The sequence below is a fragment of the Capronia coronata genome, assembly GCF_000585585.1.
Source record: "Capronia coronata CBS 617.96 chromosome Unknown acBCG-supercont1.1, whole genome shotgun sequence".
In the NCBI taxonomy this organism is placed as follows: Eukaryota; Fungi; Ascomycota; class Eurotiomycetes; order Chaetothyriales; family Herpotrichiellaceae; genus Capronia; species Capronia coronata.
In genome coordinates this window covers 4,206,077-4,228,496 of record NW_006912893.1, presented here as the reverse complement: position 1 = coordinate 4,228,496, position 22,420 = coordinate 4,206,077, and the positions used below count along the sequence as shown (strand labels likewise).

At 52.5% G+C, this 22,420-nt stretch overlaps 9 protein-coding genes across 9 annotated transcripts; 8 read left to right on the top strand and 1 right to left on the bottom strand.

The window, feature by feature from the left end:
* Positions 1 to 108: 108 nt before the first annotated feature.
* On the top strand, positions 109 to 585 carry A1O1_01504 (uncharacterized protein; the record flags this gene model as incomplete). The annotated part of the gene is made up of 1 exon (XM_007722417.1): positions 109 to 585. One exon carries the CDS (start codon positions 109 to 111, stop codon positions 583 to 585), a length of 477 nt encoding a protein of 158 aa, XP_007720607.1.
* A 1,179-nt stretch (positions 586 to 1,764) lies between these two features.
* A1O1_01503 (uncharacterized protein) lies at positions 1,765 to 2,838 on the top strand (the record flags this gene model as incomplete). Its single annotated transcript, XM_007722416.1, has 2 exons — positions 1,765 to 2,277; positions 2,314 to 2,838. The coding sequence occupies 2 exons, from the start codon at positions 1,765 to 1,767 to the stop codon at positions 2,836 to 2,838; spliced, it is 1,038 nt and encodes a 345-aa protein (XP_007720606.1).
* Positions 2,839 to 3,444: 606 nt separating this feature from the next.
* On the top strand, positions 3,445 to 4,550 carry A1O1_01502 (uncharacterized protein; the record flags this gene model as incomplete). The annotated part of the gene is made up of 2 exons (XM_007722415.1): positions 3,445 to 3,467; positions 3,521 to 4,550. The coding sequence occupies 2 exons, from the start codon at positions 3,445 to 3,447 to the stop codon at positions 4,548 to 4,550; spliced, it is 1,053 nt and encodes a 350-aa protein (XP_007720605.1).
* Positions 4,551 to 5,355: 805 nt separating this feature from the next.
* On the top strand, positions 5,356 to 7,525 carry A1O1_01501 (CAMK/RAD53 protein kinase; the record flags this gene model as incomplete). The annotated part of the gene is made up of 3 exons (XM_007722414.1): positions 5,356 to 5,397; positions 5,448 to 6,744; positions 6,789 to 7,525. The coding sequence occupies 3 exons, from the start codon at positions 5,356 to 5,358 to the stop codon at positions 7,523 to 7,525; spliced, it is 2,076 nt and encodes a 691-aa protein (XP_007720604.1).
* Positions 7,526 to 8,513: 988 nt separating this feature from the next.
* A1O1_01500 (phosphatidylinositol 4-kinase) lies at positions 8,514 to 14,454 on the top strand (the record flags this gene model as incomplete). The annotated part of the gene is made up of 2 exons (XM_007722413.1): positions 8,514 to 8,521; positions 8,571 to 14,454. The coding sequence occupies 2 exons, from the start codon at positions 8,514 to 8,516 to the stop codon at positions 14,452 to 14,454; spliced, it is 5,892 nt and encodes a 1,963-aa protein (XP_007720603.1).
* Positions 14,455 to 14,768: 314 nt separating this feature from the next.
* A1O1_01499 (uncharacterized protein) lies at positions 14,769 to 15,097 on the bottom strand (the record flags this gene model as incomplete). Its single annotated transcript, XM_007722412.1, has 2 exons — positions 14,968 to 15,097; positions 14,769 to 14,884 (listed from the first exon to the last, which is right to left on the bottom strand). The coding sequence occupies exons 1-2, from the start codon at positions 15,035 to 15,037 to the stop codon at positions 14,769 to 14,771; spliced, it is 186 nt and encodes a 61-aa protein (XP_007720602.1). The 5' UTR covers positions 15,038 to 15,097.
* A 1,203-nt stretch (positions 15,098 to 16,300) lies between these two features.
* Positions 16,301 to 18,486, top strand: A1O1_01498 (uncharacterized protein; the record flags this gene model as incomplete). Its single annotated transcript, XM_007722411.1, has 2 exons — positions 16,301 to 16,613; positions 16,664 to 18,486. The coding sequence occupies 2 exons, from the start codon at positions 16,301 to 16,303 to the stop codon at positions 18,484 to 18,486; spliced, it is 2,136 nt and encodes a 711-aa protein (XP_007720601.1).
* A 2,065-nt stretch (positions 18,487 to 20,551) lies between these two features.
* A1O1_01497 (pep2-like protein) lies at positions 20,552 to 21,379 on the top strand (the record flags this gene model as incomplete). Its single annotated transcript, XM_007722410.1, has 3 exons — positions 20,552 to 20,679; positions 20,729 to 21,071; positions 21,128 to 21,379. The coding sequence occupies 3 exons, from the start codon at positions 20,552 to 20,554 to the stop codon at positions 21,377 to 21,379; spliced, it is 723 nt and encodes a 240-aa protein (XP_007720600.1).
* A 639-nt stretch (positions 21,380 to 22,018) lies between these two features.
* Positions 22,019 to 22,375, top strand: A1O1_01496 (uncharacterized protein; the record flags this gene model as incomplete). The annotated part of the gene is made up of 1 exon (XM_007722409.1): positions 22,019 to 22,375. One exon carries the CDS (start codon positions 22,019 to 22,021, stop codon positions 22,373 to 22,375), a length of 357 nt encoding a protein of 118 aa, XP_007720599.1.
* Between the last annotated feature and the right edge of the window lie 45 nt (positions 22,376 to 22,420).

Genomic DNA, 22,420 nt, shown 5'->3' with positions numbered 1-22,420 from the left:
GGCATCCGCAGGTGTTGTCTTTCACCACATCTGTCTGCCAGAGACTTATACCTTCTTGCCTGCAATCCCTCACTTTGTATCTGCATCTCACGCCCATAGACTCCAGCCATGCAGGCCGTCGTCGAAGCCACCGAGCTCACGGAGCAACGACCTCCCACCTCCAGCCCCAAGTCAGAGTACGATCCGTGCCGCAACGCCAAAATCACCTCGCCATTTTACCTTTACAAGCACGACTCTCCTCGCCCCTCATTCGACGCTGAAAAGCCATTCCCTCAGGTTGCCGTCCACGACGTCGAGGCCAATGCAGTCGATCTGTCCCCCACAATCACGCAGGAGAAGCAAGATGCACAGACCAGGGCAATCGGAAGATTGAAGTTTTGGGACAGAAGGGCACAGTGCATGACAAAACCAAAGCCTCGAGGCTCCGGATGGCTGGCACAATTACCTCCACGACAGAGATTGCTGATCAGAATCCTGATCGCCTTGGTCGTTGTTGGCGCCATGGTTGGCATTGCGGTTGGAATCAGTATCCGAGTCCATGGAGGAGTCTACAAGAACAACAACTCCACTACATCCATTGGATGAGACGTGGCCGCTTCTGTGCATGCATGGGAGCAGAGCATTACTACAGAAGAAAAAAGAAAAGAAGTATCAATATTGGGAGGTTGTCGCAAGGTTACAAGCAGCCATACATTGATGCAAGCATTGACCACCTCGGAATCTATCACATAGTCACCGAACGTTCCAGACATGTGCCAGAGCAACTGCGTGAACGACACCGGCGTGAAACAGGCATTCGGAAGGATCTGGGTTGGGCGCTGAAATTTGCTGTTTCTCACCAGAGGGGATGGATGAAGAAGGAGAATGGACGGCTATCTACTACTGCATGCAACAAGTCGACGCGGATGGTCTATCTCGCGATCGCGGAGACGCGCCGCAGGACACGAGATGACGCGAAGTCACGTGTCGATCGACTGGCGTCGGTGCAGGCCGATTCCTTGTCGACTCACAGCGTGCGCTGCACATGTGGCCGATACTGATACTGCGAGGTACTCGTATACAGGTAGCCATGTCAATCGACCAAGAGTTCCAAGGCGCTTTGCCCGCCCTCAAAATATTTCTCTAGGACATTGCTTTTAGTAGCAGCCCACTGCATGGGGGCCGGTCCTCCTGGAAGGGTGAGTTCGCATTGGATGACCTCAGGCGGATCGTCTTCACTCCGAAAGAGACGCAGTGGGGAGTATTAGGGCATTTCTATAGGTGGAAATCGCCCAAAGTCCACGTGTGACCCCACCAAAATCATGCCGCTTTTCAACTACTGCCCAACTCTCCCTTTCACTTTCACCTTTGCACTTGCCTCACTCGCATCTACCCTCACAGTTGATCTACGCTTCTTCCTCTTCAAGCTGCTCACCAACTTCATCGTCTCCGACTCAGGTTGAGCGGAAAAAATCTTGGTCGGTTCTTCCATGTCCCTATCTCGGCCATGAGGATGGTTCATCCGTCGAACTCACCGGCCTCCAGCAGCCCCGAGACCGAACTCAAAGGTCCTCGTGGCCCGCTGAAACACCGCTGTGGTCTTTGTCATGAGCCAAAGTCCAAACTTCTGAGGTGTACAGGATGTCGGGTGGTCCGCTACTGCTCTAGAGAGCATCAAGTCCAACATCGCCAAGAGCACAAAGCAGTCTGCAACAAGGTCAAACGGTGCCGCGCACCAAGCTCGAGAAAGAAGACCATGCTGTTCGCAATGCAACCCCTGATTTCATGACACCCGCCAATGCATTCGAAACTCACGTTGGCCACTTCTGGGGTATCCTCAACACTCGAGACTACATGCGTGCACGGTTCGCGTTGGCAGATACTGTCCGCAGAGCAGGGACACTGGACGGTATCAATGAAGCACTGGACCATTTGCGGGATATGATGCGGCTATGTAGGTCTGACAACATGGGGCTACGGGATATCATCCCGTCATTGATGCTACAGCTGGATATGGACCAAGAATGCTACGACTTCATCAAGTGGTATCAGACAGAAGGTCAGCGTGGTGACTACGATTGGGATAATATGGACCTGCCGTTCTTCAACATCAAAGGTGCCAATGTGCTGGAAGACGTCGGATACCTGGACCGAAAGTGGGGAGGTGTTCAGCATCTCTCAGCAGTCATGTTGCTCAAACTGAAACTGCTCATCGACATAATCAACATCAAGCTTGCTCGTAAAGTGACTACAGCCCGATTGCCACCTGAGCTATGGAAGCGGATCGAGCTGTACGTAGTACGAAGCCCGAGCAGCCAACAGTGAGTGGGAAAGTCGTATCAAACCATCACGGGCGTGCAGCAGAAGCTTGAACTTCACGTTAAGCTTCTTGCCAGAACAATCCAGAACCTCAACGAACACTTCGTCTCCACCCTGTTGGACGCTGACGAATACCTTTATGGTCCACCAGAATCATATTCGGCAGGATCATTTGAGGAAATGCTACTGCTTTTGCATTCCAGCTATGCCGCTTGGTGGCAGCACGAGGGGGTCTTGGAGCTGCTGCAATCCGCCAAATCTATCCCAGCCAAGGATTCGGAGGAGGAGATCGAGGGTATGATGGATACCTTCACTTTCAGGAACAATCCTGGGTCAGACAGGAGCAAAGAAGAATTGCTTGACGATGTGAGTCGCAACCGGCTTTGGGGGTACTTCAGCGATGCCGTAGAAGATGCCATGAGTCTGAGCGAAACTCGTCCTTCCGAAGTCAAGAGGCTAGAGGCAAAAGCAGCATGGGAGGCAGAAGAAGCGGAAGAACGTGATTTCATGGATGATGACTACGAGAGCGATTCGGACTGATACGACTGTCTCTACTCTTGCTGTAGAGGCTCCTACGGACCCTACAACGAGCTGTGCGGCTTCACACTCCTCTTGTGTCGATTCAGCATTGCACCGAGATTCAACATCGACAGCGGGCTCTCGTTAGGCGATTGTCAGATTTTGATCGGGTGGAGGAATACAAGATGGCCAATTTCGAGGTATTCTAGACGTATGTTCGGCGTCGGAACGTTGCTAGAGAACATGTCTGCGACACCTCCAGCAAGAAAATGATGTATGATTCAAAATGAACCAAGTGCTTAGGAATAAAGTCCCGCCTTTATTGAAGACTGTACCTAGAGGTGATAGATAAAGGAGTAGTTGGATGGAGCCAATCATAGCTGTTTACGTGGCTGAGCCCAGGGCGGCATGACCTCTGCTCAAAATGGAAGTTAGTTGCGAGCAGTTTTTACTTTTCAATTGTTCCGAGTCGATGAGAACCTTTTGCGCCGGGGACAACTCTCTACCTACCTAAGACACTGTCCTGCCTCTGCATTCTCGCCTTTAGGAAGTTTGTTTCCGCTGCAGCGTAGAATCTGACATTGTGCTGCTTGTTGAGCCGGTTTTCCTTTTACACCGCCGGCCAGGATGGGGTTGGCAGAGCCGAGGAAGTAGGTGCAGTCCTACCCTGGCTGCACACCACAGGCGCTGACCTTGCATGCAGACGTATCAAAATCTCTCACGATCCACGGAATTTATCATGGTCGCAATCCTCCACTTCCTTCGGACAGCGTCTGATGGCCAAGCATGGCTGGAAGGAAGGCCAGTCTCTCGGCAACCGCGAAAGCACCCACGTGGGCCTCAGCGATGCTGACAGGCTGACCGCCGCCCGTGTCGGTGTGCTCTTCAAAGACGATAACTTGGGCCTCGGTGCCAAGAGGAAGAGCAGGGACGTCGAAGCGCAACGGACCGGTCTGGATGCTTTCCAGGGCCTGCTAGGCAGGCTGAATGGGAAGAGCGACACGGAGCTGAAAGAGCAGGAGAAAAGGGTCGAGGACCGCAAGTTGGCCATGTACGTCCGTGGCCGCTGGGGCGGTATGGTCTTTGTCAAGGGAGGTGTTCTCGTTGGTGATCGCCAGGAGGAGAAGACGGCCAACAAAGTCGGCGAAGAGACGAGAAATTCAGATGGCGAGAAAAGCGATCCCCGAAAGGAAGGTGCTGGCAGCGTAGAGTCGGAGGATGACGCGAAGCAGAGACGAAAAGAAGAGAAGAGGCGGCACAAAGAAGAAAAAAGGAGACGGCGGGAGGAGAAGGCACTGAAAAAGGCGGCGAAAAGGGCGAAGGGCGCACCGCAACCCGGCGATGATGGGGCGGAGATGTCGAGGCAAGGTCTTCCAGGCCACTCTCACAAAGTCCCCCTCACTCAAGCACCCGATGAACCTGTTTCCTCAGGTGCCAGTGCGAGCGAGAGCGAGACCACGAGCACCTCAAGACAAAAGCGCAAGCGCAGGAGTTCGGCGAGTACAAGTCACGACAAAAGTCACTCAGAGACTCATCGACGAATGTCAAAGTCAACCGATACGGAGGGTGTGCAGCGAGAGCGACCAGATCCAAGTGTGAAGCCCACGCCTGCGCGGCCGAGCCTGAACCTGGCAAATGGACGCCATCTGCTCAGAGGCCGGAACATACAGGCAAAGAAGATGGTGTTCTCAGACCTTAAGGGTTTGGATGAGATCTTCATGCGACCTGCATGAGGGCGATGAAATCCTGCAATTCTTCGAATCTGCATTCAGTTTAGTGTGCGTTCAGCGAGGCGTGGATTTCTTTTAGACAGTTCAATCAATGATAGATGGAATTGGATGGGATTGAGCAACGCTGCCATCACAGTAAATCTTACGTTCCGGCATAAGCTGGAACCGTTCTACTCATCGACGCCGAGGTAGGCGTGCAACACTCTCCGAGAGATCGGCGAAGCCTCGCACGAGGGAGGAATGAGTTGGCTTGTGCACCTTATGACAGGCGTTCCTGGTCTGTGAATAGTACCTCACTATAGCTTCCACATCACCTTGACTGATCCCCATCGCTGGCAGTGGGCCTTTTGCAGCTTTGATCCACGATCTGCCATGAAACCGATGTGGATGGCATCGTGGAGCCGACATCCCTGTTATCGATACGGCGAGCCTCACGTTCTCCGCCCCCAACTTGAACACCAAGGCCGCGGTCATGTGATCGTCCCTCACCCAAACAAATGAACCCCAGGAAATGCTTGTTCAATTGCAGCTGCGCGAGAGGCACGTCCTCAATCCTTTCATCCCGCATTACCCTCGCTCAACGTCCAATCCTCGAACCCAAGGTCTTTGCATATCTGTCGGTGTCTATGGTCCCGTTCTCTTCTCAGCGCGCCCAAGCCTGCAACATATAGCATATCGAGTTCATCACAAAGCAGCAACGTGTGAAGCCGCCCATATAATCACCTAAGAAGCGAGTTTCGACCACCCTCGCGACAGCTCTTAGCAAGCTTATTTCCCTCTGCTGGAGTTGGAACTTGCAGAGCGTCATATGGGTCCCAAGACGGAGAAGAGTAGTCTGAAGCGGAACCGGGTAAGAGAACCGCACTTTTGTTCGAGCACCGAGGCTGAGTCCCATGACAGCATAGTACCGGGGACGAACAGGACACGAAGAAACCTCGAAGATCGCAGCGGATATCATCCCAGACTCACAAAGATGGCCAGCACACTCCGATCAAGCAACAATATCTACCTTCGCCGTTGACTCATAACGCGTCCACCGCTACTGAACCAGTAAAGGAAGGGACCGCAACCCCGCCTGAGGGTCGACCAAGTCAGATTCGCCATGTTACTCCTTTATCATCTCCGCAGCTCAACGCTCTATCGTCGCCTCCACAAGACACCCAGCCGCTCTCCCAGTTCATTTACCCTCCTCGAGACATAGAACCGGACCTGAACGATGACGACGGGACATGGGGCTATTTGTTTCCGACGGGGTCGGTAGGGCACCGTTTGACCATGAAGGCAAGAGCATTCTGTCCTGCACCAGATAGACCGCTTGAGATCGGCAGAGCGACCGTGAAGGCCAAGAAGAGGGGAAAGACAGAGCTGGAAGATGCCGAAATCGAATATGAGAAGGTGAAGGAGGCAACCGGCTTCCCAGCCGGCGGATATCTTATCGGAAGACATCCGGAATGTGACATGATCCTCGATATTCCAACGGTGTCAAATCGGCATTGTCTGATCTTCAATGAAACACGGAATGGTGGCACTATAGCTGTCTTGGAGGATTTGTCCAGCAACGGCACTTTTGTCAACGAGGCACTCGTTGGCCGCAATAAGAGGAGAGAGTTGGAGGATGGAGACGAAATCACAATTTTGGACGAGGCACGATTTGTCTTCCGCTACCCGAAAAGTCGGGATTCAAGCGCATTCAACTCGCGTTACCGGATCCTGCAACAGCTCGGCAAGGGTCATTTTGCCACGGTTTACCTCTGTGTGGAGAGGTCGACCGGCTTCAAGTATGCTGTCAAGAAGTTCGAGCGACGGATGGGGGAGTCCCAGCGGTCCCAATCTGAAGGCCTGCAACAGGAGATCGCCGTGCTAATGAGCGTCAGCCATCCCAACATTCTGTGCTTGAAGGAGACTTTTGACGAGTCGGATGGGGTTTATCTCATTTTGGAACTCGCTCCGGAGGGCGAGCTCTTCAACCTCATTGTGAGCAAACAAAAGTTGACGGAAGCCGAGACACGCAAAATCTTCATCCAGCTGTTCCAGGGCACGAAATACCTCCACGAGCGGGGGATCGTGCATCGAGATATTAAGCCGGAGAATATCCTTCTCACCGACAAGAATCTATCTGTCAAGTTGGCGGATTTCGGACTGGCCAAGATCATTGGGGAGGAATCTTTCACGACTACGCTATGTGGCACCCCGAGCTGTAAGTACTCCCTGCCAGTGACCACTACAATGCTAACCTTGCAGATGTCGCACCGGAGATTCTGGAAAACACGCGACACCGAAAGTATACCAAAGCAGTTGATGTATGGTCATTGGGGGTCGTGCTATACATTTGTCTGTGTGGCTTCCCGCCTTTCTCGGACGAGCTATATTCGCGAGAGAACCCATACACCCTTGCGCAACAGATCAAAATGGGGCGGTTCGACTATCCGTCTCCGTACTGGGATTCAGTCGGCGATTCTGCTCTTGACCTCATCGATCGGATGTTGACCGTGGATGTAGAGAAACGAATCACCATTGATCAATGCCTCGAACACCCCTGGACCAGGAACGTTGACTACATCAACCCGGCCGAATCCACGGATGGACTGACGGGAGCCATGGGTGCATTGGACTTCTCTACGCGCAAGATTCAACGCGAACGCACTTTGCTGGCGAATATCAATGATGTTAAGGTGAGCAAAGTGGTCGACATCTCTGGACAGGAAGTGCCGGGTCAACCTCGACCGCCCGGATCCCCTGTCCATGTGAAAGTTTGGGAGAAGAATCCTTCCGGCAAGAACATCAAAGTGAGCGCGATTCAGGACCAGAAGGCAAATGGGCAAAATGGCGTTGCAAAACCTACGAACGAAGAACATCCCGCCGCCCAAAGGCAACAAGAAGAATTCATGCAGATGGGCGGCCGGGGAGACATGCAACTCTTTGGAGATGATGTGTCGTCAAGATACTTGCCCGAGGAGAAACCCAAAAAGGAAAATTGAGCGCAGTTGGCTATGGTTTATCAGTATCAAGGAGGTGGTGGCATAGGAGTTGCAGACAGCTCTGACATTTTGATTCTGATGCTTTTGGCTTGCGAAGGACAAAATCTCTGCTCCCCCAGGGCCGTCCGGTCAGAGTGAAGGACACTTGGACAGCGGTGTCAATGATGCAGATGAAAATTGGGTGGCTCAGAAAAAAACAATGAGGAGAGGGCAGACTGGGCACGATGCTATTATTGATAACATTATCTCAAGCCACAGGGATTCCGGGATACGAGAGCACGCATTGGGCAATCGTCTCGCACTATGCGTGCTCTGGTCTTTGCACACTATTCGGGTGGTCAGAAGAAAAGCATCTTTTATGTCTATAAACGCGCAGGTGGACTGAATGACATGGAGCAGCTTGGTATAGCATGGCATGATATGGTGTAGTGAGGCGAGCCTCACCTATTATCACATCCGATGGCAGTGTGTATATGATAGGGAGTGGTCTATATATTTATAGAGTAATGCTCTACGCGTCGAACGATGAAGCGCTATCAATGAGAATATACGAGTAACGAGATTACTATAGGGGTTTCCTGAAGGTGAGATACAGATATATCGCCCTTCGATACTCTGAACAACAGAAGATCCGTCAACTTGCTACCTACCTACCATCAAAGCCATACTACATAGTATTGCTCTGTGTATGAAGCCGGCCTCCTGCTGCTTTAGTATATCGAACATCAGCCTTGCGCCAACATCATTAGTGTTCCGTAATCACCTCTCTTAGCCCTTATCTCGTTGCACTAATAATCTTACCCGGACTTAAGTGCCATGTCCTCCGCGCAATCAACACGCATTGGCCAATGTTGAAGGTCGACGCCCGCTGCATGATTGTTCGATGATGCGAGTCTGAAGCTGTTCCATCTTTCGAATGCCCTGTCGCATATGATTTCGGATCAAATTAGCTGTCGGGTTGCGTGATAACGCGCTCGGTTAGGGCGAGATGGACATGTACGATACCTCCAATATCACCGTGAAAGAACCAACTGACTCTGTCCAGCGGCCATGGGGGCCTGCGCCGACAGGCCTTCTCGAAGCTTGCAACGCTCTCGACTCATCGATCTCCTACCAAAGAAGCGGACTTCCGACGCCTGACCTCGTCCATCGCTCCCGCGCGGCCTCAAGCGAATGGTGTCCTCGATGGTGTCTTTCGTGCCATCGCGCCCACGTCTCGGACGCCCATGAGTCTTCGGGAGCTCGATGTCCTGCTGGCTCTCTGCGCCAGTGCACACGAATTGCACGACCTCTCCCAAGCGGAGCGCCTTGTCAAGCAGTTGGCAGAGTATCTACCCGAGGCGCACTCACAGTTGTTCGCGTCATCACCATTTGTCCACGAGATTCGCCCTGCGCCATGGACTGCTCTGACGTTCCAGCTTACCAAAGCCCTCCTCGTGCTGGGACTCAGATTTCGTCCCCTGAAAGAGACCATCTCATACAGTATCAAATCATACCTCCACAACTGGGCCCAGTCGGCTGCTGCAGTCGCATCCATCGGAGTACGGGACCAAGATGAAGAGGACGAATTTGAGGCTCAGGAGACCACCGCCATCACCGTATCGCTGGTCGGCTTCTTGGACGCCGCGGCATCACACGAGAACTTCTGGTCATCTTACGAACGGCTGGAGCTGATCCGCACTTTGAAGGGGTCCCTCTCAGAGGATTTCTTGATCGCCATTGAGACCGCATCTTCTGCAATTCGGCACTCTACATCATTCGATCCTAGTAGCAGAGACTGGAAGAAGTATCTCAAACGGTTCGCCGCTCAGGGGATTCCGGTAGGAGCAATGATGTTGCAAAAGGGATTCATGAAGCTCGTTCTCGCATGTACTGCCAGAATGATCTGCGACGAGCACACAGTGCAATGCGGAGACATACTTGACCAATTCATTGCTGGCACCCACATGAAGACCGCCAGAGACGACAGTATCACCGAAGACATGATTGAGTATCTGACCAAAATCAGTAGTGATCAGATCCGTACATTGGAGGACGGCTCAGATTATCTGCAGCTGGGTTCTGCCTGGCAACAACGGCTCGCATTTTCCGTCAAGGCATACGCCTTGGAGGCTTTCTTGCATTGCATGGTTCTCGATGACGATATTGCTGATCCGGATGACCTCTTTGGCTGGCTGGAGGATTCCATTGCCAATCAGGTTCAGATGGCTGACGTTGAGCTGGCCGACGTGGTCTTGAAGAGTCTGGCGGTTGTGGCAAAGCACATGCCGGAAGGGGTGTCTAACTTTGCTCGCATTCTGTTACGCTTCATCGTGCAGGGCACATCAGCTCCCTCTGCTGTGACAATGGCCGCACAAAGCCTGTCTCACGTACTGCGGATGTTGTCGCAGGATGCCATTATTACCACGATCTATTCACTTGGCAATGTCCTCAGCTCACAGACAGGGGCGGAAAAGGTACATCATCCATTTGGTATTTCAGAGTTCAACGGTCATCATGGGTCGATGTCCTCCGTCTCGAAACTGCGGACGGGGAGTGTCATCTCTCTATCGTTGAGTGGGGAGGAAGAGACCTCGTTAGTCTGTGGCAATGTTGCACATGCTATAGTGGTCATAGCCACCGAATGCAAGGACAGCAAGATCTTGGCTCTTGTGCAGACCATGATGTTGCAGAAGGTTGGAAGGATCAGCCTGCTGGTCGATGCTCGGATCATCGAAGGGGCTGCCAAACTTGCTGTGCATGGCAAAGAGAACGAGCTGAAGGCATTGCTAAGACTCTACGCCCGCTTGCACCAGGAGGCTGTGGCCCATGACAACATGGTCATCTTTGAAGCCGTCCGCAAGGCTGAGGAATATCTGGCCATGAACTTGGACAATCAGTCCCCTTTGTTCAAGATCTACGCGATGCAACTACTAGAAAGAATCCTTAGCAAAGGGGATGTTGTGGAAGGTGAGTTCAAGCAATCGGCCGAAGTCGAACAAGCGGCCAAAGAGATCGCTCCTCTTCTTAAACCCCTGTCGATACTGGCCACTCGAAAGCCGGCTTTGACTCTCGAAGACACCGTGGCGGAGGATGCCGATATCTTGTCCATGGCCCGGGAAATCTGGTATAATGTTGCTGTTCATGGAATCACCCTACAGTCGCGCATTGGACAACAGTATTATCACGAACTCCGCTTGTTGGCTGTCAACTCTTTGCCACTTGTCGACGAGGACCGTGCCGAACTTCTGGAGTCTGACGTTGAGCTGAACACGGTGCTTCGAAGGGGAATGAGTCCGCAGCACACGGCCGAGCAGAGAAAGAACCTAATCGCCGTGATACCGGACAGAGAACCTGACGTGCGCCAACTGAGCTATCAGAAAGTCGTCTTCCTGAATGCAGTGTTCTTAGTGGAGAGTCTGCGCGCGGCGTCTGGCAGCTGTGCCGAAATCCTTGACTACTTCCAAGATCCCACAACGCAGACAAGCCATATGGGTTCTTGCATGAGCTCAGTCGCGAGCGAGGTTGTCAAAAGATATACCCAGAAAGTGGTCGTCGCAAAGGAAGTCGAATTCAGTGCACCATATGTGTCCCGACAGCTTGCCCGGGTTTTCAGTGGTTGTTGTCACAGGAGTAGCAAAATGCAAGAAGTCGCCAGAGCAACAGCCAACCATCTCGTCACATTCGCCCCTTCGGCGTTATGTCAGAAGTCGGCTCTGTTCGCCCTGCTTGAACTGTTGTCTCTTATGTGGTCGAGCTGTCTCGACGCCGAAGTGGCCGAGTACGAGTGGCGTCCAATGCTTACTTCCACGCGAGGGAAGGTCACTATCGAACTCTCCGATGACTATGCCTTTCGCAAACGTACTTTGAACAGCCTCCACAGCGATGCCAGGAAGTGGGTTATGACGCTGATGAACGTTGCTCCACTGGATGTTAAAGGTCTTCTACAAACTTATCTCTCCCAGTTTGACGATACCGGCTCCTATGGCCACGCCTCACTGGGTCGATCGTTTGCTCTAGAGATGGGGTCTGTGATACCCTCGCTGGATCACCGGTTGGCTGCACTTGACAGGCAACGAGAAGCAGTTGACATCAATATGGCCTCGGACTTCATGGCTCAGTATACCACCCGGCAGGAGTATCGGTTCGCCGGTATTCCTGAACACCAACGAGGGAATGCTCACCTGGACAAGTCCACTGGGCGCAGATCATCCTTCGGTCGGACAACCATTGACAGTCGGGCGATGTTGCTCGATGCTCTTGTGAATCTCCATGAGAGGATTTGCCAGCGCACGACAGTTCCGCTTTCCGAGGTTAAGGATCTTCTTCGCAACGCAGCAGCTCTTCTGTGCCAGAGCAAGAAGTCGCAGACAGCCATTGTCTATCATTTAGTGCACATACCTTGTGATATTTTCACCAAGGAGTCAGTGAAACTCGGCATTTCTCTGTGGCTAGGAGTCATCCATGAGAACCCTAGAATGGAACCCAGGATACTGACGGAAATCGCGCAAGCCTGGGAAAAGACCATTGATCGCAAGCAAGGGATTTTCAGTCCTACGTTTCGACACGCGGATCCGTTCTATGTGAAGGAGGAGTTTGCCCCATCCGACCGGGCTGCCCTTCTGAAGCAGGCACAAGCCGCTCACAACACCATCTCCCCACATTTCAGGTTGGTTCAGTTCTTCGAAAGTCACGTCAATGCCATCCGACTCGGAAGTGCCAACACTCAGCGGACGTTTATACGATTGTTCGAGCGCACTTTGCGTGGCTTCACTCAAATCAAAGGGCATCCGCTGCTCCGAGAGATCCAGTTCCAGGTCGTTTGTGCTGCGCTCCGAGTTTTGCAATTCAGCACATGCATCAACAAACTCACCATGTGGAAACTGAAGGATTTGATCCTTTCTGTTGGCCTTCAGTGGTTCGCAAATCCACCTGCTTGGTCCTTTGGCGGAAATCGTTTGCAAATCAAGGCAGAGATCCAGGTCATGCACGATGTCATTGGCCTCCTGCAAAGCACCAGCAACCCCATCTTCGCAGCTTCGGCCACTAGAAAAGACTCTCGACAAAAGCATGATCTCCTGGAGGCTCTGCTCATCAATGAGATCACCCGGCTCAACGTATGGCTTGCACCGCTTGCCCAACAAGGACACCATATCGGTCCTCACATTGGCCACCATCATAGTCAATCCGATGTCCAAATAAGCGGATATGCTCGTGCAGCGTGGGCGGAGAATCCATCCCTGGCCATCCAGCTCGTCACGCGGTTCGCGGATGAAAATCTTCGTCGCAATGTCCGCTTCCTTCTGACCAACTTTTCGGAACGGGCTTTGGGCGAGGCTAATGCGCTTGATCTGCTACTTGGGGATGCACTACCGTCCGATGTGTCGTTCCAGCTGAAGTATCTACTGTACTGGAGCCCAGTCAATCCCATGCAGGCAGTGACATACTTCCTGCCGGCCTTTGGAAGCCATCCATTCGTGCTCCAGTATGCGATGAGGGCGCTCGAGAGTCACTCGATTGATGTGACATTCTTTTACGTGCCTCAGATCGTGCAGGCGTTACGCTACGATACCCTGGGCTACGTTGAGCGGTATATCGTCGAGACCGGGAAGTTCTCGCAGCTCTTCGCCCATCAGATCATCTGGAACATGAAGGCCAATGCATACAAGGACGAAGAGTCCCAAGTGCCAGACCCTATCAAGCCAACGCTAGATAAGGTGACAGACAGTCTGATTTCCAGCTTCTCGAGCTCCGACCGAGATTTCTATGAGCGGGAGTTCGAATTCTTCTCTGAGGTGACTGATATCTCTGGAAAGCTGAAACCGTACATCAAGAAGAGTAAACCGGAGAAGAAGGCCAAGATCGAAGAAGAACTTCGTAAAATCAAGGTGGAAGTCGGAGTTTACCTTCCCAGCAACCCCGATGGTGTCGTCGTCGGCATAGACCGGAAGTCTGGAAAGCCATTGCAATCCCATGCCAAAGCGCCTTACATGGCGACATTTAGGATCCGCAAGAAGAGGGACACGTCTGAGGAAGAGCTGAACAACATGATCCAAGCAGTCCCCAAGACCCGGCCGAATCTTCGCTACGGCCACAGCCGAAACAACACTAGCGACGGCGCTAGCCAAGAATTGACCGAGTCCAGCCCCGGGACCTACGAGGTTTGGCAGAGCGCGATCTTCAAGGTCGGCGATGATTGTCGTCAAGACGTGCTTGCCCTACAGATGATTGCGGCATTCCGCGGCATTTTCAATTCTGTCGGGTTGGACGTGTATGTGTTTCCGTACCGCGTCACCGCAACAGCCCCCGGCTGCGGGGTCATTGATGTCCTGCCCAACTCGATCAGTCGGGACATGCTGGGCCGTGAAGCGGTGAACGGACTCCACGACTACTTCATCACCAAATACGGCGGCGAGCACTCTGTCCGGTACCAAGAAGCCAGAAGCGAATTCGTCAAGAGCATGGCCGCCTACTCGGTGATCAGTTACCTGCTTCAGTTCAAGGACCGCCACAACGGGAACATCATGGTGGACGACAAGGGCCATATTCTGCACATCGACTTTGGATTCTGTTTCGACATTGCCCCCGGAGGCGTCAAGTTCGAGCGAGCTCCGTTCAAGCTGACGCCGGAGATGATTGCCGTCATGGGCGGCGACGATCCCAACACTTCCCAGTCGTATCGGTGGTTCGAAGAGCTCACCATCAAGGCTTTCCTGTGCAGTCGCCAGTATTGCGACAAGTTGAGCCATATTGTGGCTTTGATGCTGGATAGCGGACTGCCGTGCTTCAAGCCGGAGACGATGCGCAACTTCAAGAACCGCTTTGTGCTGGACAGGACGGAGCGCGAAGCGGCCGAGTTCATGCTCGGCTGTATCAAGAAGAGCGCGGCCAATGTCACCACCAAGGTCTATGACGAGTTCCAGCTGTTGACTAACGGTATTCCTTATTAGGGATGGCCGTTGGGAGGAAGCCAAAGAACAAAGAGTTGTGGACATGGACATTGACATGGACATTGATATTCAGGGTACTCTTTGATAGAATAATGTGTACAGTAGTGTATTCCAATCACTCAAGTACCGACACTGTTCGTGGAGGCAAGCGTTTCTTGAGACGAAGGTGCTGCATGCCACACGAGTTTTGCTTTCTGCCATCAGGAGATCTGCCATCAACCGTAAACAATAGACCCATGGCAAGAGCATGTGTTTTGGATTAGACCTAAGCCATCCACGCGCCTCTGCTGCACCAACTACGCAACATCGTTCCGTCACTTGGACACCAGACCAACCTTGGCCAAGAGATCCGTCAGAAATTGCCAGACCGCCGGTAATAGACGCAACTGCTCGATCAGCAGTGGCGCGACGACGACAAAGATGAGAAGAGCTGAGTGGAGAAGAACTCGATTAACATGTCATTCTTTCATTGGCAAGATCAGCCACTCGCAGAAAAAGCACAACACAACATACCAACAGCGGCCATGCCGAGGGGCGACCTTTTCGATTCTTTCTTCTTGTACACGGCTTCGGGCTTGCCCATGCGCTTTTCGACGCCTTTGGCGTGTTTTTCGTTGGCGCGTCTCTGGGCGGGTGTTTGAGCCTAGAACAACGGATCGTGGGTGAGTAAAGCCTTGGTTTGGTTTGGTTGGACACGTAATTATATCGAGCGGCGGAGCGGGTGTGAACTGACCATTATGGTTATGATTCGGAGAGGGCTAGACGAGGAAGTGAGCGGTCCGTGTAGAACAGCCTGTCCTAAGGTTGTTGAGTGTTGGAAGACGTGCTCGAGACGGTCGTTACAGGCTGAGTTGCAGTATAGAAAGACCTAGGAGAGAATCGTGGAACTGCTGATGTTGTCACAACCCACTGCAGGAGATATCTCTCAGGTATTTTGTTTGGTATGCCAGTCTGCTGCTTGTGTCGGGTTCAGATGCTGTTCTTGTTGAGGCGCGTCGTTACCGTTCTCGAGAGAGATGTTGATAGATAACTCTGTTTGTTCGATAGGAGGTTGAAGTGTTATATAATTGAGGCTGATGGACACTTGATCATTGCTGAACCCCTTTCGACGTCGGTTTGGGAGACGCGACGTCGCCTGTTCAAGTTCAAGTTCCGCCGGGCGCGATGCCAAGGCTGAGAGCCGTGTTGATAAGATAAGATTGATAACAGACTAAGCAATCACTCGCAAGACGTGGCTGCGCTAAATGTTGGTATGTTCCGACGTAGTGAGATGTTTCACCGTACTGTACTTTGCACACTACGCTGTGCACCAGACATCTCCCCCTCTCATTCATTCAATACTCAATACTAGCCACGTCCCTGATATTCGCAACCCCCGGCCCGTCACTCCTCTCGCTCAACGCTCGACGAACGCTGAACCGCGCAATGTAACCAACAGGCCCCGCCGGGATCTTCTCATACTTTTGGGTCTTTTCAATGACGTCCTCCCGGGATGCTGCACGATAAGCATCCATGACAGTCAAGAAAAGATGTCGTGCCTGAACCGCTTACCTCCTCATCTCCTCACCTGATGTTGCAGTGTACCTCGACCAGTCCTTCAAGGCATCCTATCGCTTCCAAGCGACCAGCCGTCGGCCATCTTGGCAGTGTAGCTTGTAAAGCCTGCGCCTTTCTACAAGAGGCAGACGAGTACAACTCACGGTGCAGGTCAATCGTGATCGACCAGGCGGTCGAGAGTCATGGTCGGGTGTATGAGGCGAGCAGAAGAGGTATATGAAAGGTATCTCCGGGTTTTCCCAGGCGAGGCGCTTCCTTTGCTTGACCTGAATACACATCCCTTTCGCCAATGAAGTCGACACCTACTTTATCTCTTCTGGCCTTCCAGGCTTCATGTGTGGCTACATTTCAGCCAGAGCATTTGCGCGAGACCGTCTTCGACCCTTACCCAGTTCTGGCAAGGCGACAGGATGTGGCATTCCCACCCGTCTTGGACCAAAACGAGGCCATACTGGCCAACTCGTTCGACAACGCCTCGCTTGAAACGTGGTCTTATTATTACACCCACGGTCTCCACATAGCCGGGACTAATATGACCATGGCTCAGTGGACTGCTGATCGCTGGAATGAGTTTGGTTTTATGGCGGGGTTGGCCTCGTATTGTATGCCGCAAGCATCTCCAACTCTTGCAATCTGACTGATAGACTCCAAGACACATACCTCAACTATCCAGTGTCGCATTCATTGTCGGTGTCGTTCGCCAATGGATCGACTTGGTCTGCTTCACTGCAGGAAGAGCCGTTGGTCGAGGATGAGGTCACCACTTACCCCAACAGCGTGCCTACTTTCCATGGCTACTCCTTCTCTGGGAATGCCACGGCAGAGTACGTCTATGTGGGGCGAGGCCAGCAGGTGGACTTTGAACGAGTGAAAGCCTTGGGCGTTTCACTCGAAGGCAAGATCGCCTTGGCTCGTTATGGCGGTCCTTTCCGTGGGCTCAAGGTCAAGAACGCTCAGGAGAATGGCATGATTGGTGCCGTCATATTTACTGATACGGCAGATGATGCAAACATCACCGAGGCCAACGGCTACGCTGCGTATCCATACGGACCGGCGCGGAATCCAACTTCCGTGCAACGAGGAAGCGTCCAGTATTTGTCCACCTACCCTGGTGATCCCACGACCCCGGGGTATCCTTCAAGGTTCGATTCCCCTCGTACAGACACGTCGGATGTCACACCGAGGATTCCATCACTGCCGATATCGTGGAAAGATGCTCAACCCCTGCTCCAAGCTCTCGACGGGTACGGTCCAAGTGGTGAAACGGTCAACCGCACCAACTGGGTCGGCAAACTTAACGCAACTTACTCCACGGGACCGGCTCCGGGCACTGCGATCTCGTTGTCCAATGTCATGAGAGACGACATCACTTGGATCTGGGACGCTATTGGGATCATCAATGGAACTCACGAAGACGAAGTGGTTGTGGTCGGCAATCATCGCGACGCCTGGATCATCGGTGGGGCTGCCGACCCCAACTCTGGCTCGGCGGTGATGATCGAGCTTGCTAAAGCGTTTGGGGCATTGCTTAAGACCGGTTGGAAGCCTAGACGTACGATCGTACTGTGCTCCTGGGACTCGGAAGAGTATGGCCTGCTTGGCTCAACCGAATGGGTTGAGGATTATATCCCCTGGCTGACCACAGCTGCCGTGACCTACCTGAATGTCGATGTTGCCACGTCTGGCCCCAACCCCGAGCTGTCTGCCTCGCCCGAAATCCACGAGATCGCCACTGAGATGATGAAGAAGGTTGTCTACCCATATCGCGGCTACAACAACCTCACGCTATACGATGTCTGGTACAGTCTCACTGAGGGTGAAATCGGTGTGTTAGGTTCGGGGAGTGATTACACCGCTTTCCTCCATAACGGTATCAGTTCCTTGGACATTGGTGCCGGCGGAGGCCCTACTGACCCTGTTTATCATTACCATTCCAATTATGACACCTTCCATTGGATGAGCACGTTCGGTGACCCTGGTTTCGTCACCCACAAAGCGATCGGGCAGTATCTGACCTTGTTGACGTACCATGTGGCCACTGACCCGATTATACCTTTTAAGGTCGAGAACTACGGGGTGCAGATGACATTGTATCTGGAAGACCTTGCCGAGGACGTTGCATCTGCAAATGCCACTGTCGACCTGTCACCCCTCGAATCGGCCGTTACATCCTTCAACACCTCGGCTGCCGCACTTACCCAGCTGATCGGTTCAGCCTCGACGGAAGAGGAGATCGGTCTTGTCAATGCCAAACTGAGGGATTTCAGTCGCGGGTTTGTGTCGCAGGGTGGGCTGCCAACAAGAGAATTCTACAAGCACGTTGTGTTTGCGCCGGGCCTGGATACCGGGTATGCTCCGACTACCTGGCCTGGGGTCACGGAGGCGGTGGAGGCAGGAAACTTGACTCTTGCAAATACCTGGGTGCAGAAGTCTGCCAGGGCTGTCGAGGTTGCGGCTGCCATCTTGGCGCCTTGATTAATGGTGTCTTTCTCCCATGGGTTTGGTCTTGACACTGGGTTTGGTCTGCTCAAGCACCATCGATCAAGTTAGTCCGGTCTTGGGGTTGGAGGGGGCACGGCAGGCGAGTGAGGCTTGTTGGCAGTTGAAAGAGGCTGTGAACGTAGGTTCATAATGCTACAGATTGCAAAAGATAATGTCAGTCGTGTCATCCCCAGACACCTTCCTCCTTGCAGCAACGTTGGCATTCTTGTTGAAAGTCTCCTCTGCTCCCCAGACCATAGTCCCCTGACACCGTTCTGGCCCACGGCACATGTGTGACTGATACCGTCATTTTTGGGCTCGGTTGCATCCGCCGTGGCCAAAGCCATTTCAGTCTATTCGCTTGTCGTGCCCTGGCGCTCTCCAGCATCTTCTCCCATGTCCACGTCTGTCTTCTTTTCCGAGTCTGGGTTCGTCTCCTTCTCTATTTCTGCCTCCATATTCAGAGCTCCCTTGCTCTTTGTCTTCTCTTCTGAGTCTGCGTTCATCTCCTTCTCTATTTCCGTGTCCTTGTTCAGAGCTCGCTTGTCCTTTGTCTCCGTGCTCAGCTGGAATTCTGCCAACGAATTTTGAAGCCCTTTAAGTTCTTCAGTCAAGGCGGCCTCCCGCTCACGGGCCTCCTCAAGCTGTCTGCTCAGATCCTCATGTTGTGCTCTTGCAAATTGGAAGCGGTTGCAAAACTCCATGATTTGCTCCTGGAACCGGCGGGCGTGATCGGCCATACCTGATATACCTGCTCTTTCTTCACGAAGAGTGTTTTCCAATGACTCGATCCTGTTTCGACTCGTAGCAATTTCGACATCTTTGGCAACACCTTCCCGTATGAGATCTTTTAGGAGGGGTTCGTCGGCCAGTGCCCTCTCCAGCCTGACCTGTACCCAGTTGAAAATCTCATCTGGCAGCATTTCCTCTGGGTTGATATTCAGGTAATGGAGCAATCGATTCCAGACCTCTGGTGCCAGGGCGCTCAGGGCACAATGTTGCATATAGGGCACGACCGCCACTCCTAGGCGACGCCGGAAATGATGAGCAACCGCGCTTGCTTGGGCCGGGGTCCGGTGTGCTGGACAAAGACATAGCTGTGCGAGGAACTCGAGCTCGTATGTGGGGACCCGGTCAGGAGTGCTCTGGGCTATGGCCCTAAGTGATCTCTCGATGAGGGGGATATCTATCTCATGGAGGAGAGCGACACAACGGAGGTAAGGATTGCTTTCGTGTCGTCCATGGCAGTATTTGGTGTCAGTGTACGGGTAGGTGATCTGTAGCACCACGTCGGGATCCCACCCATATACCATCGTGTAAGATTGATCGTATAGATGTCTGTCCACCCTAGTAGATGTGTGTAAATAAGTTGATACAAATATGGGGAGATGTTCCGTAAGACAAGGTTGAGAGAGTCAGCCACCAAGTTTCGCATCTTTTCTATTGCGTCTCTCTTGCATCGTTCTTTCCTCTCTACGGCTTCCAGATACATGGCAATTGCCAGGACAGTAAGTCGTCCGCCATTGCCGCAGGAGAGCAGGGCCACCTGGTCTCTTCTTGCCTTTTCTGGAATGCAGCTCATCCAATCCAGAACTGATTCAGTTTTTCTTCAAAGACTGTCAGTGGGATCAACTTTCCAGTGTCACTGTGACCATCCTCAGTCGTGTGCCTTGACCCGCCCACATCACAGGCAGGCCACCCACAAGCCATAGGGCTTGGCATCTCCCTGATGATGCTTTTACCCCTGAATCAAGTGCAACGCACAAGATCTTGTTGAATGGTGACATGATAGCGCTGCTCTAGTTGGGCTGAGTACAGTTAGGACGAGGGTGAGTGTCCCTCCAGATGAGGTCACTCCACAAGCTCTAGGTCCGGGGTGGAAAGCATCGACCTTCTCCGACCGTTGGAGATGCTGGTGCACGATGCCAGTTTTGGCGGGCAGGGGAAAAGCCGACGTCAACCAACATGCCGTTCGGTATCTGTATACGCTGAAAGAGCTCTGCGAATTGTTCGGCGCAATTTGGGTTCGCATATATCTCGAAGATCTCAGTATATCAGCATGGTTGACCTTCACTCTCTGCCATCCGGATCGCGGCCAGAAAAAGCTGTTCGTAACAATGGCCCAGAGGATCTTGTTCTGGAGAGATACAAGCTACGCGAGCTCGCAGAGGGCTGGCCTCTTTATCGGTAGATTGGTGGCACTCTTGATTTGATGCCTTGTTAATAGAGCCGTTAGTGATGCGTGCGAATGGGAGAACTTGAAGTCCATTTTTCATCCCGACGCCTACGTGTACACCACCTGGACCGGTCGTACTCACTATTTGGATTTCATTGCTGCCTCTCAAGCTGGAATGGACAAGGGGGCCTTCATCATGCATCGCTGCCACGGCATCTCCACAGACATAAACCGAGAAGTCACTCGAGCCGTCACCAAGATGAAAGCCACCATCACTCAGCGATTTACCATCGATGGATGTGACGTGGATGCAGAAAGTGACTGCCGCTTCTGCTTTTTCTGGGTCAAGGTGCCTGAATCGGGCGAATGGCGGGCAAAATATGTTCGTCACTGGTATGAGAAGGTATAGTACTTATTGGTGTCTGAGGTGAAAAGTGGTCACAACTGACTAAGTTGCAGGACAAACTCATACCCGTCAACCCAGCCAAGGTGCCTATATTGGACGAAACCAGTCTCAACCAGTACCCGACCGGTTATCGATATCTCGCCTATTGTCAGGAGAAGACCATGGGGATCAAGGTTCTCCTCGACATGCCAGGTCATAGGAGAGAGAACAGGGTCGAAGGGGGCAGCAAGACCTGCGGAGAGAAGCATGACCTTCTTTACTGGCAATGTAAAGCCTGGCTTGAGGGATCCGATGTTGAAATCTAAGGAAGAGAGGCGGGTCAGACTCAGGCCACAGGCGTTATCATATCTGACTGTCCCCATCATGAACTTGGCCAGCCATTCCCTCTGTCCCCCATTCAGGACCAGCTGGGAAAAATGTATCGGATGAAAACATAAACATAGTACTCGAGCGTGGTCGGACCAGAAGGAAGCAAATCAGTCATAACAATGCCAAACCATGGGCTGGACTATTGCCAGGGTGCCCCGAGCACTTAGCCTTTAACGACACGGACGGACCCTTCGTGAGCATTGTATCTGTGCCAACATCTGCATGCTCAACCATAACGCAGAAAGGTCATGTTATGATCGATCCACAAGCTGGTTCTAGCTGCAAGAAGAATCAAGATAAAGTTGTCGTTGGAATTGCAGAAAAGGGGGAGGAAGGTGGCCTCTCCAGGTCTGTGGACATAAAACAATTAGTGCAAACCTAGCAAACTCGGCAAATCAAGCAAACTAAAGCTTGATTGCACCTCAACCATTCGTTCGCTATAAACACTGGCACAGCATACTATCATATCCTTAAAGCTTCTCACCGGGCAACGCTTCACAGCAGCAGCAGCACGATGGCCCAGGATCGTCGCCATACTGGATTATAAACCCTCTCCAACCCATTTGGCCAACAATATGAAGTCCTTACTGATCCGTTTGGCGACTCCGCTACGCCCGACCAAACTCCCCTTTGCCCTACAATCCACAGTTCTAAGTGCAAGCCGACTTCGATGTCTAAGCACAACCAGGCCACTACGACAGGCACCTTCTCAGCCTCAGCAGGAACGGCCCGTTAACTTCTACCGAACTCACGGTCGGGCGCTACTGAAAGCGCTGACGCTGGCATTCCTCACATATCAGATCGCATATTGGGCATGGCTCACCCTGGAGACGGAGGAGATCAAGGACCAGAAAAACCGTGAAATCAAGAGCTTGGAAAACGAAGTGCGACTCCTGGACGAGAGTCGGAGAGCGCAGAAGTCCAGTGGTTAAAGTGACGACCCTCGATCATGCGGATTTGAATGTGACCTATCAGGC